General features: G+C 37.2%; 1 protein-coding gene across 2 annotated transcripts in view; it reads left to right on the top strand.

Annotated features, from left to right (window-relative positions):
• The window catches only part of lpin2 (lipin 2), a 126,889-nt gene extending 119,274 nt beyond the window's left edge, over positions 1–7,615 (top strand). For both annotated transcript variants that reach the window (XM_087986478.1, XM_087986477.1), the window contains exons 18-20: positions 2,231–2,345; positions 2,591–2,694; positions 5,849–7,615. In XM_087986478.1, coding sequence (XP_087842604.1) covers positions 2,231–2,345; positions 2,591–2,694; positions 5,849–5,993 — 364 coding nt within the window. In that variant the 3' untranslated portion in view covers positions 5,994–7,615. The remainder of the gene's footprint in view (positions 1–2,230; positions 2,346–2,590; positions 2,695–5,848) is intronic.
• Positions 7,616–12,468: the final 4,853 nt, after the last annotated feature.

Below are 12,468 nucleotides of genomic sequence, written 5' to 3'. Positions count from 1 at the left end.
CTAGTATAGACTGCTAGCTGAATAGCTCTCTAAAAGGTGCATATCCATAAGATATTTGTGCAGCAGAGGACCAAAGCCAACCTAGAGAAATCTACAGAGAAAGAGTGACATCCAATGACGACAACTGGGTTTGAAATTGGTTTGCTGTAAATTTGAGGGAATTTATCGGACCAGCATTATAGAATGGGAGGTAAAAGATAGGTTTAAGAGAAAGGAGTTATGAATAGTTGTGGTTTTTAATGTTCTCTGTTGGACTTGAAGAATAAAATTGTTAATTTTTACTTCTGGGATGGTTCTTTGCCACTCAAAATTTAACAGATTACGGAGTGAAGTCAGCAGAGAGGTTTATCCTGTATTGTAACAACTACGTGGTGTCAAGAAAACATTGTCACAGCCTTTGCAATATCCAGTTCCTTCAATGTTCCAGCAATAGTACTGAAGAGTTGTGCTCCAGAATGTGCTGCTCTCCTAGCCAAATTGTTCCAGTACAGCTACAATACTGGCATCTACCTGACAATGTGGAAGGTTTACTCTGGTATATCCTGTACAGAAAAAGCAGGACAAATTCAAACAGGTCAATTACTGCCCCATCAGTCTACTCTTGATCATCAGTAATGTGTCATCAGCAGTGCTATCAAGCAGCACTTGCTCAGCAATAACTAACTCACAGGTGTGCAGTTTGGGTTCTGCCAGGGCCACTCAGCTCCTGACCTCATTACAGTCTTGGTCCAAACATGGACAAAAGAACTGAATTTCAAGGTGAGGTGAGAGTGACACCCTTGACATCAAGGCCACATTTGATAGTGTGCCTTCAAGGAGCCCTAGCAACACTGGAAATTGGAGCAGGTTCTCTGATTGGGGTCATACCTGACATAGGAAGATAGTTGTGGTTGTTGGAAGTCGGTCATTCTCCGTTTCAGGACATCTCTGCAGGAGTTCTTTCGGGCAGTTTCTGAGGCCCAACACCTTCAGCTGCTTCATCAATGACCTTCCCTCTATTATAACATCAGAAGTGAGGATGTTCATTGATTGGTGCTGAACATTGCACATTGAAGCAGTCCATATTTAAATACAACAAGATGTGGACAATATACAGGCTTGGGCTGACAAGTGGCAAGTAATATTGCACCATACAAACACCATGTAATGACAATATCCAATAAGAGAGATGCTAACTATCTCCCCTTGATATCTCTAGAGTTACTATTGCTGAATTCCCCATTATTAGTACCCTTGGTGTTGCCGTTGACCAGAAATTCAACTGAACACTCAGTATAATTAGTGGTTACAAGAGCAAGCCAAGGACAAAAGAATACTATGGCAAGTAACTCTCCACCTGTCTCCCCAAAGCCTGTCCAACATCTACAAAGCACAAATCAGGATTGTGGTAAAATATTCTCCACTTGTCTGGATGGGTGCAGTTCCAATGACACAAGAAACTTGGTACTATACAGGACAAAGCTGCCTGCTTGATAGGGACCACATTCACACACACCGCTACCAGTGCTTGGTTGCAGCAATATGTACCATCTACAAGATGCATTGCAGAAATTCACCAAAGATCTTTAGACAGCACCTTTCAAAGGACCAAGGCAGCAAATGTAATTGTGCTGTTCGTATGCAGGTTTCCCTTGAACCTGCTTGCCATCCTGACTTGGAAATACATTGCTGTTCCTTCAATGTCATTGGGTCAAAATCCTTGAATTCCCTTCTAAGGACATTGTGGGTCTACCTACAGCATGTGGACTGCAGTGGTTCAAGAAGTCAGCCCAACACCACCCTTCGGAAGTGCAACTCAAGACAAGCAATGAATGCTGACCAGCCAGCATGCAACACTTCCCGCAAGTGAATAAGTAAATAATTCACAGTAGAATTGGTGTTGCATGTAAGGACTATGAATTAACATTACAATTTTTAAATATACCTTCAGTCATTTGTCAGGAACAGTTTAACCCTGCTAACGGTAGTTTCCAGATAGTAACATTGGCTACACTTGAGCTGGTTTTCCTTGTAGGTACTGCTTGTTTGTTTATGCTGCTAGTAGTTGCATGACAGAAATGAGGAGGTGCTCCATTCAAAGTCAGGAAAAAAAGACTTTGTGAAAATTGAACACTGGGAAATACTTTAGCAACATATGCAAAAAAGCTTTCCTGAATAGGCAGTGGTTCAGTTCAATCACTGCATCATGTGCTCATGATATTTGTTTGATATTATACTTGTCTGGTTTCAGGGAGGTAATAGAGAAGAAACCAGAAAAGTTTAAGATTGAATGTTTGAATGACATCAAAAGTTTATTTACTGTTTACAACCAGCCTTTCTACGCTGCTTTTGGAAACCGACCAAATGTAAGTAATTGGTAGTACTGTGTACTTAATGCCTTTTACCCTATATTTTGAATCTGTAGAGACTAGATACAAATAGTACATTTTAATGTTTTTTTTTAAACAAATGCAATATTTTTCAGTTTCAAGTATAAATAAGGCTTTTTGCCCTCAGTTTTGTAATGAACAGCGCTTAGTATTTCTAGACCTCAGGGTACCAAAACAATGTAAATTTAATATTTGCTTTTTCTATCCTAATTTCTTTTAAGGATGTTTGTGCCTACAAGAAAGTAGGAGTTCCAGACTACAGAATTTTTACAGTAAATCCAAAAGGTGAACTGATACAGGAGCAAACTAAGGGCAATAAATCTTCGTGAGTATTCTGGTTAATGGAATTTCTGAAGCACTCAGTGCAGAAAAATTGTTTATTTAATAAAATGACTGAAACATGATTGTAAAGTTTTGAAAAACAATATACCAATTTTTAAATATTGTTTAGAATCATCCAAACTGGAAAATTAAAACAGTAATTGTGACTAATTTGGGCTAACGCAATACTTTTATAGGGAAGAGTAAGTGAGTATACTATTTGCTCCTTGCAGCCATAACTGCTATGTATTTTGTTTGTCATCTGGCATGCTGTCCCCTCCTTCCATCCATGACTCCCAGCAGTACATATTTTAATTAATATTAAATTTGTCTGAGCTGAATATGCTGACACTTGACATATCCCAGCAATTAGACTTATGAAATGCTTTTTTGCAATGGGATTTACAAATTTCTTGTTGGTATGCTGCTTCTTTGATATGCTTCTGTGATGTGCTTCAAATCTTACTGCTTTCCAGCTTGGTACTTCGCTGCAATTTCAGCAATACCTGTTCCAGTATCTTTGATTCACACCTGCATTTTCACAAATGTTGTTAACTGGGAGATGTTATGACCAGACCTTTTGTCCTCAATTGATTACAGTTCCAGAATGGATACTTCAAACTGTTCAGTTCCAGGGTGAAGAGAGATGAATTGACTCCTTTATTCACCAATCCTTTTGGTTATAGGTTCATTTAGAAAGGATACCTTGTGGATACATTTCTCCCAGACCCAAGTTAGTAGTTTTTAAATAGAGCCAATTTAAAAAGATTATTCATTTCTATACATGAAAAATTAGTGACTCAACACAAATACCTCTTATTTCTAAACTTAAGAGCTCAAAGGACAAGAAGAGTTTGGAACTAAGGTCAAAAAATGTCTACAGTCCTTCAGGGTTCTGACCCATGGTTATGACAGAGGTTGTCAGTATCAAATATGGGTGTGTGAAAATGTTCAGGTCAAAAGGAAGACTTAGCTTTATATAGCATTTTCAATGACCAGACAATCCAAAGCACTTCACTGTAATTCTCTACATTATAATGACTGAGAAACCATTTGCCAGAGCTTGCTGTGTACAGAGTGTTAATGACTGCTTAACTTTGTTTTTGTAATGGTGATTAAGGGATAAATGTTGGTCAGATTAATAGTGCCATGCAATCTTTTACATTCACCTGAAAGTGCAGGTGGGGCTTAGGTTAGTGTCTCATCAATAACACTGCCTCATATTGCTTTAGAGTGCTAGGCTGTTCTCAAGTCCTGGAGTGGACTTTGAATCCATTAAGGTTCAAATAGGGCAGGCTGTGGCATAGTGCTATTGTTGCTAGACTAGTAATCCAGAGATGTAGGGAAGGTCGGCAACCTGGATTCTAATCCCACTATTGCAGATGGTGGAATTTGAGCCCAATTAAATCTGTAGATCAAAGGTCTAATGATGGCCGTGAGCTGTCATGATGTTGCTAATGTCGTTACCTGATCAACATGTGACATAGAGCAATCTGGTTGACTCTTAACTACCTTCTATGGCCAAGCCAGCCATTCACTTTGACTCCAAAGAAGTGAATTAGACCAGACTCAAACATCATCTACAACCTAAGGCTTTCACCCTACAGTTAGCATCAAGCTAGGAGATCAGCCCTGATTGAATGTGGGGAGGCATGCCAGGAGCAGCATACTTAAAACGGAAGTGTCAACCTGGTGGCGCTACAACATAGAATGACTTGGGTATTAAATAGCCTAAGCAGCAAATAATAGGGCTAAACAAGTCCATCGGCAATGGATCAAATTCAAGCTCCACCCTCCATCTAAACACATCCTCAATGATTTTGAGAATCCACCACATTCCACAAGATGAGGCTGAAGCATTTGCAACAATCTTTGACCAGAAGTACTGAGTGGAGGATCCATCTTGGCTTCCTCTGATGTCGCCAGTGTCATAGATGCCAGGTACAAAGAAGTAACAGCACTATATGGACATGCTTGAAATTCTTCTAGATTTAGTATGAACTCGTTCATTATGTACTTAACATATGTTAGGATTTGTAGTCTTGAGAGGCATCCTTTAGCAGAATGTAGAATATTACAACACGATACAACATTGCTTTACACATGAAACAGTCCTCTTCTCACATCTTGCATGCAGCACCACAGAAATACTGAATGTATTCCTGACAAGTACACAGTACATTTCTGAAGTAATGTTTTGCTTCATATATACAGATGGAATTGACAAGACCTGTTTACATTCTGGATTCCACAAAATGTATTAGGAATGCACATTAGATAAATTGTAGGATTAAGCTTCAAACTTGTCACTGACTCACTGAAATTAATTTCATGCCTACGCTAGGAAATTAAATCGAGACAAAGGTACATTAAATCAAAGGCATTTTCTCGAGTTGCTTTCAGAAGGATATTGGCAGAATTGAGATGAATGAAGTGACAGTTGGAAGGAAAATTCCCATGATGTGACGTGGATAAGTATATTGCAAATTGTACTACTGAATAAAACAAACCAAAGTCCTATTGAGTGTTTATACTGAGGGAGTTCAGCTGATCTGAGTTTAGTGAGTTTGACATGTGCCTTTGGGCTAGAAAAGTTAAATGGTTAAATGTGAATAATGCTGATAATGATTATCCTATGACACATGATGGACGATATTTGTTTGTGTCGAAGTAGTGTTCTGCTTCCATCCCACTTCTCTCTTTCACCCCTGCCTATCCTGAGAGTTTGTTGAAAAAAGCTATACATTCCAGATTTATAGATTATGCTTTTTATTTATTTGGGGTTTAATTGAATTCCTATTTATCTTCATTGTCACATGGATGCAAATCAGATAATGTTGTTTTCCAAATAATTGCAGCAGCATTAATGGATATTTTCTTTTTCAGTAAAATAAAACCAAAAAGTGCAGATGTTGGAGATTTGAAAAACAGACAAAAAAAGTTAACATTTCAAGTCCAGTGACCCTTCTTCAGAATGCAAAGTTCTGAAGAAGGATCCACTGGACTTGTAAGTTTTCAGTCTGCTATTCATAGATGCTGCCAAATCTGCTGAGTTTCTCCAAAAATTTGTTTTTGGTTGTTTCATGTGTTTTTCAGGTTTTGTAAAGCTGCTTATAAACTCTCCTCTAATTTTAGTTACCATATTTTTCCATTTTTAGGTACATTAGGCTGAGTGAGCTCGTGGAACATGTCTTCCCTTTGCTTTGTCAAGAACAATGCTCAGCTTTCGTTTATCCAGAGTATAGCCACTTCAACTACTGGCGAGACCCACTGCCAAATATCAGTACAGAAGATCTGAATTAAGTGTAGCTAATGGTAGAACTGTCAGAAATATTGCCAATATGTTTATACTTTTTTAAAACAGTCTGATTCAGGTATGGATTAATTAAGATTATCATTTGTGTTTATGTATTAATTCTGTTGCTGTAGAAGCTTGACATTTACACAAGTGGACACCATTAATACCAGCAGAATTCTCTCAGGAATGTAGCTTTAGTGTTCATTTTACATATTGGTTGTGCCAGAAGGAAAATCAATGAATTTGAACATGAACTGTGTCTTTACTTAAGACCATTGCACATAATGTTAGCCCTCTTCCTTACAGTTGCTACTTATAGTAACTTTTTAAGAAAACAAATAGCTTGGTTTGAATTAAAGTGTGAACTCAATTACCAGATATACGGGCTTTTTCTAATACTATGAAAATGGATGCCAAATATGTTGAATATAATGGAGCCTAGAAGTACTCCAAAGTCCACTCACATGCTGCAGAAATTACCCAGTTTGTACCGCAGTATCTCTCACCATTTAATGCTGCTTCACCAATGGTGGGAATGTATACCAATATTGAATTTGATTTCAGTTGTTTGAAAAGTAAATATCAATCCAATGCCACTTTCAACCTATAAATTGGATATATGGTATTAAAAGCCCTCAGTATGGAACAAGGTCCCATTTGTAATCCACCATTTTATTATAGGTTGTTGGCTATTGTGTAGTCAGGCTATTCAATACATTTTTGTTATATTTAATAACCTGTTGCCATATTTATATTGTGTACTTTCTTGTGTATGCCTTCAATTGATAAAATGTAATTCAGTGTGGTCACACCATTACAAAAGAAGTAAATGAAGGGTTTTGCATTTGAGCATTTGCACATTATTACAGCAAGTTCATTCTTTCCATGAAAGAGTTGAATAATGTGTTATGAGAACACAATTATTAAAGTTAATTACTTATATGTTCTTGAAACTTAAAATGGATGTACTATACTGGTGAATGGGAAATAATCATGATTTCTTATACCAATTGTTAATCACTTCAAACTATTTGTGCTTGAAATATTTTTGAAGGAAGAGAAGTTGTGAACTTGTGTACTGTTTTAATCACCCATGCCAATATGTGGGATATTTGAACATCCTAAAAGTTCTAAGGGGCCTCTTTATAGAAACTAGTTTTAAATCCCATTAAGGACTTGCAGAATGTTCTCAAACTCCTGTGGATATTTTTGATGAGGTTAGTTAATTAAATACATTTTCCACAGGGTAGTTGTTTTAACTTTAAGAAATTAATTGGTTGGTGATTTTTTTTTTTCCTCTGCTGATCATTTTGTATTGCTTTTTTCTGACCATGGATGTGATTTGCCCACCAGAGAAGAACTAATGTATTAAAATTCAATTTATAGTTTTTGTGTTGTCATTTAGGATAACCACAGCACAGTTGCTTTGTCCAGCTTGGATTAGTGATTAAAAATTAACAGCAATATATCAGTATTATATGTCAGATTGCGAATCAATCACATCCTGTATTTAATTTGGTAGTAAACATAATGTTTGAGTTTGTATGTATGCATGCATAAGCTTTTTTTTTTGCTGTGATACATCTCATCACATAATCATGGAATAAATCGTGACATCAGAAACCTACATAGTATTTTTTGTAGTCTGCAGTGTTAGAATGCTGTCAACAAACAATATTTGTGTATAGCAGAATAGATTTGAAACTACAAATGTCTGATTATTCTTTAATGTTGTCCATATGTTGAGAGGATGCTGATCACACCTGTAACTTTCCAGTCTGTTTTTGTTGTTGGGTCATGGTTCGACAATGAGTAAACTCATGCAAAGTTAAAAGTCACGCAACACCAGGTTATAGTCCAACAGGTTTAATTGGAAGCACACTAGCTTTCGGAGCGTTACTCCTTCATCAGGTGGTAGTGCAGGGCTCAATCCTAACACACAGAATTTATAGCAAAAATTTACAATGTGATGTAACTGAAATTATACATTGAAAAACTGATTGTCTGTTAAGCCTTTCAGCTGTTAGAATACCATGATAGTTTTATTTCTTTCATGTGTAAATCACAAAACCTTTTTTTAAAAAAAAGTTGCATTCTCGGGTTAGCTGTTAACAATGGTGATAGCTAGACAATATGTTGAAGGTGTTGGCCCCTTGTGTTCTTTCTCTATGCCATGATGTTTAGATTGATTCTAATTTAAAAAGTGAGATATTTCCGTTATCTCACTTTTTAGATTAGAATCAATCTAAACATCATGGCATAGAGAGAGAACACAGGGGGCCAACACCTTCAACATATTGTCTAGCTATCACCATTGTTAACAGCTAATCCGAGAATGCAACTTTTTTTAAAAAAAGGTTTTGTGATTTACACATGAAAGAAGTGAAACTATCATGGTATTCTAACAGCTGAGAGGCTTAACAATCAATTTTTCAATGTATAATTTCAGTTACATCACACTGTAGATTTTTGCTATAAATTCTGTGTTAGGATTGAGCCCTCCTCCTCTACCACCTGATGAAGGAATAACGCTCCGAAAGCTAGTGTGCTTCCAATGAAACCTGTTGGACTATAACCTGGTGTTGTGATTTTTAACTTTGTACACCCCAGTCCAACACCGACATTTCCAAATCATAAACTCGTGCAGTAAGAGAAGTGCTAGGGTCACATACTGTAAAAGATGCAGGTTTCACTAATCCTTAATCCAATGGTCATTTTTCAAAAACACCAGCTGAATAATTTTATTAAATAGTACAATACCAAGTCATCTTACACCATATAAGCCAAATTAGCAAAATATAGTCCTGTAAGAGACTGAGTTTTAGCCTGGGGTAGTAAGCTGGAAATTGAGCCCTACTATTCCTGGAGTCATTTCAAATGTTAGAAGTTAATGAAACAACCAAAAATCACATTTTGCCCTTGACTGCTATCCTAGACAAAACCAAACCAGGTTCTTCAGTATCAATTTAAAAAAAAACTATTTATTGTCACAATCTTAACTTTAACAAGAATAGTAAAAGAAAAAAAAAATTCTAATTTGTATTTTAAACTTCATGCCTTTTTAAAACTCTGCTCCACCAACACATGCGTGTGCGCACACAAGAAAAAAAGCATTAATACTGAATGGCAGGAAACAAAACAAAAGTCAGAACAGAGTTCTGTATTAACAGTCCAAATCTCACAACTAGATGGGTTGGTTTCACAATCCTTTTGATTCTTCAATTATGCTTCATTGTTAGGTGCACAGCCATGATCATTATTCAGTTCATTGGTTGCTTGGTTGGACCTGTTTTTTTTTGGTTGTATTTGGGTTTTGGGCTTCATTCTTTGTTTCTGAAGGTGGTTTTTCTACTCTTCAAGAAAACTTACAGTGCAACTTTTACACAAAGGGGAGAAAGAAATATTGATACAGCAGTTTTTAGTAGTTTTTGATTCTCTTTGTTTCACTCCCCTGTTGAACTGCAGCTTGACTGTGCAGAACTCTCCTGATCCCATAGTAAATGGTGCCAATTTGTCTGAACTCCATTTTCCTAATAAGTAACATTTTTCATATGCATCACTTAGCTTCACTTGCTTTTCCAAGCTGCAAACAACTCCTTTTACAATCTAACCTGTTTGAAATCATTATCCATTTTTCTAATCTTCGGTCTGTAGTCCAAAAATAAAAAAGGTGCACATATTAAATACCTCAACTCTTAGGAACAGAACATTCTTTTAGCTCTGGGCATTTAGTCTCTTACTCTAAATCAAAATACAATTAATGTAGGTTAAACTCTTATCTGTGTCCACACCTTCTCTTGGAATGGAAAAATCAAATTCATTTGATTCCACAATAAATTCTTGTTCATCAGCATCTAAAATGACATTGGCTTAGATCTTGCAGCCCAGTTAACTCAAAGGAATCAAATCATCAGAATGTTCCTGCATTTCTAACTGAAATACCTCCAGTATTCTTTCTTCTTTCAAGTCATCCTCAAACTGAAGTAGAAACATTTTCCTATGTACCTGTTTTCAGATCTGTTTCCCCATTTTCAGTTGCAATTGCTTCACGAATGTTCACTTCCTCAGATTAGAAGAGAAACCAGATTGATTCAAGTATTTGTTAAACAACATTACTACTTTCAGTTGAGCATTTATTGTTTTGAACTACCACAGACTCAAATTATTTTAAGGTTTGCTATCTGCCTGTTATTCCGAGCTACATATGTCCATTTTGTTTGCAGCAGCATCTAAACTTGCTGAATGTTTTATTTCATCCAAAATCTTTCTGCTGATTGAACTATATATTAGAGTGAGGGATTTGAATCTATTGCTTTCAGTTCCAGTTCTAGGTTTGATTCTAATTGAATTTGAAGTGCAAAAATCAATTACTTGTCCTACTTTAATGATCTGAGTTTGGGCCTTGTTACTTTACATCGGAGCAATGAGGGAATTTCTCTATTTTAAAGCCTACATCCAGCATTTTGGGAAATATTGATATAGAACATAGAACAATACAGCACAGAACAGGCCCTTCGGCCCACGATGTTGTGCCGACCATTTGTCCTAGCTTAAGCACCCATCCATGTACCTATCCAATTGCCGCTTAAATGTCACCAAAGATTCTGACTCTACCACTCCCACAGGCAGCGCATTCATGCCCCCACCACTCTCTGGGTAAAGAACCCACCCCTGACATCTCCCCTATACCTTCCACCCTTCACCTTAAATTTATGTCCCCTTGTAACACTCTGTTGCACCCGGGGAAAAATATGACTGACTGACTATAGTTTGACAAATCTACGTTGGATTCTAAAGAAGACCAAGAGGTAAAACTGCTATATCTTATAATCAATCTATCATTCACAGGTGCCTCTATTCATTACAGTATAGGTAGGATTATCATATAATCATTGTGGAAGTGAAGTCCCATGATTGCATGGAGAATACCTTCTATTGTGTATGGAGTCGATTCAGAACAGTTGTAGCATCTTAAAATTGGTCATCCGTAAGGTGCTGTGGATTATCACAATAATATTAAACTTCAATCTGATCCTGATGTCCTGGTGTATTCCTTAAATCTCCCATTATCATCAAATTACAGGATTAACCCTGGTTCAAAGAATAGTTCAGGAAAACATGCCAGGAGTGCACCAGGCATAATCCTAAAAAATGAGGTGGCAATCAGGTAAAGCTACAACATAGGACTATGTGCCTGCCAAATAATAAAGGCAAATCAAAACGCTGCAGTGTGCTACATCCCGTGATGCATGTTTAAATGCCTATCAAAAACAACTAACAGGAAGCAGTGTCTCCACAAAACTCTATCCTCAAAAACAGGAAAACCTATCAGTGAGTAAAGACAGAACTGAAGGATTTGCAAGCAGGCACTGCCAAAAGGATAATCTAATCCATCTCTCGCTCGCACACCAGCTTCCACCCCACTGCCCCTCTCAAATGTCCCCAGTGTCACATGAAATGCCAGTCTTCAGTCAATCTGATTCACTCCACTTGATACAAAGAAATGGTTGCAGGCTCTGGATGCAGCTGTGTTGAGGGCCATGGTTTGGGTTTTGTCTGGGCTATCAGCTTCTGGACTCAACACTGCTCCAATCATAGGCAAAAGAACTGAGTTACTGTCCTTGACATCAACCTAGAGTTTGAAATAGTGCAGCCTCCGAGATATAAAACTGAAATCAGTGGTCATCTGCGTGAGGAAAACTCTCTCCTGGGTGGACTTGTACTTGGCACCAAGAAAAATGATTGTGTTATTGAAAGCTAATCATCTTCGTCCCAGGATATTGCTGCAGTTGTATCTCAGTAGTGTCTTAGCAGCTGAAACATTTTGAGCCTTTGTCACTGGCCCTTCCTCAATTTGGCAGTGGGCATGCCCACCATTCATGGTTTAACAGAGATTAAAGCAGTATGTCAATATGCATCCATACTTGGACATCATTCAAGTTTAGGCTGGTAAGTAACCAGTAATATTTGTATTACACAAGTACCAGATGAATCAACACATCTAACAAGAAAACCTACTTTGAATGTCAACAGGAGATAGTTAGTTATTACCATTACTGATTCCCTTACTATCCACATAAGCGAAGCCTTTAGGAGAGGTGAAAATGTAAAGTGATTGGTCTAGTAGTTCACAACCCCCAGGTTAATGTTCTGGGGCCATGTATACTAATTCCATCACTGTAAAAGGGAGATTAATTAGGTAGTAATACAATGCTATCAGGCAAGATGGAAATATAACTCAGCATTTGGCAAGCATCTCCTTATTTTGTTTCAGGATGCAAAATTTTGTCAAAGTTGATTCCATAAAAGTAATATTTTAAGACTTATATAGTTCATTATCTTGAATGGGTACACTGCTCTTTAGCAAACTCTTGATATCACTTCCCTTATTTCTATCATGAGTATTGGAAGCAAAAGGATTGTTTATAATGCTCTTAAGCATGTAATTACCAGGCAGGGGTGTATAATTCAGAAAATGAA

The sequence above is a fragment of the Chiloscyllium plagiosum genome, unplaced genomic scaffold (genome assembly GCF_037043375.1).
Source record: "Chiloscyllium plagiosum isolate Xiang-an unplaced genomic scaffold, Cpla_swu_hap1 HiC_scaffold_4, whole genome shotgun sequence".
Lineage (NCBI taxonomy): Eukaryota > Metazoa > Chordata > Chondrichthyes > Orectolobiformes > Hemiscylliidae > Chiloscyllium > Chiloscyllium plagiosum.
This window is presented reverse-complemented; position numbering and strand designations above follow the sequence as displayed.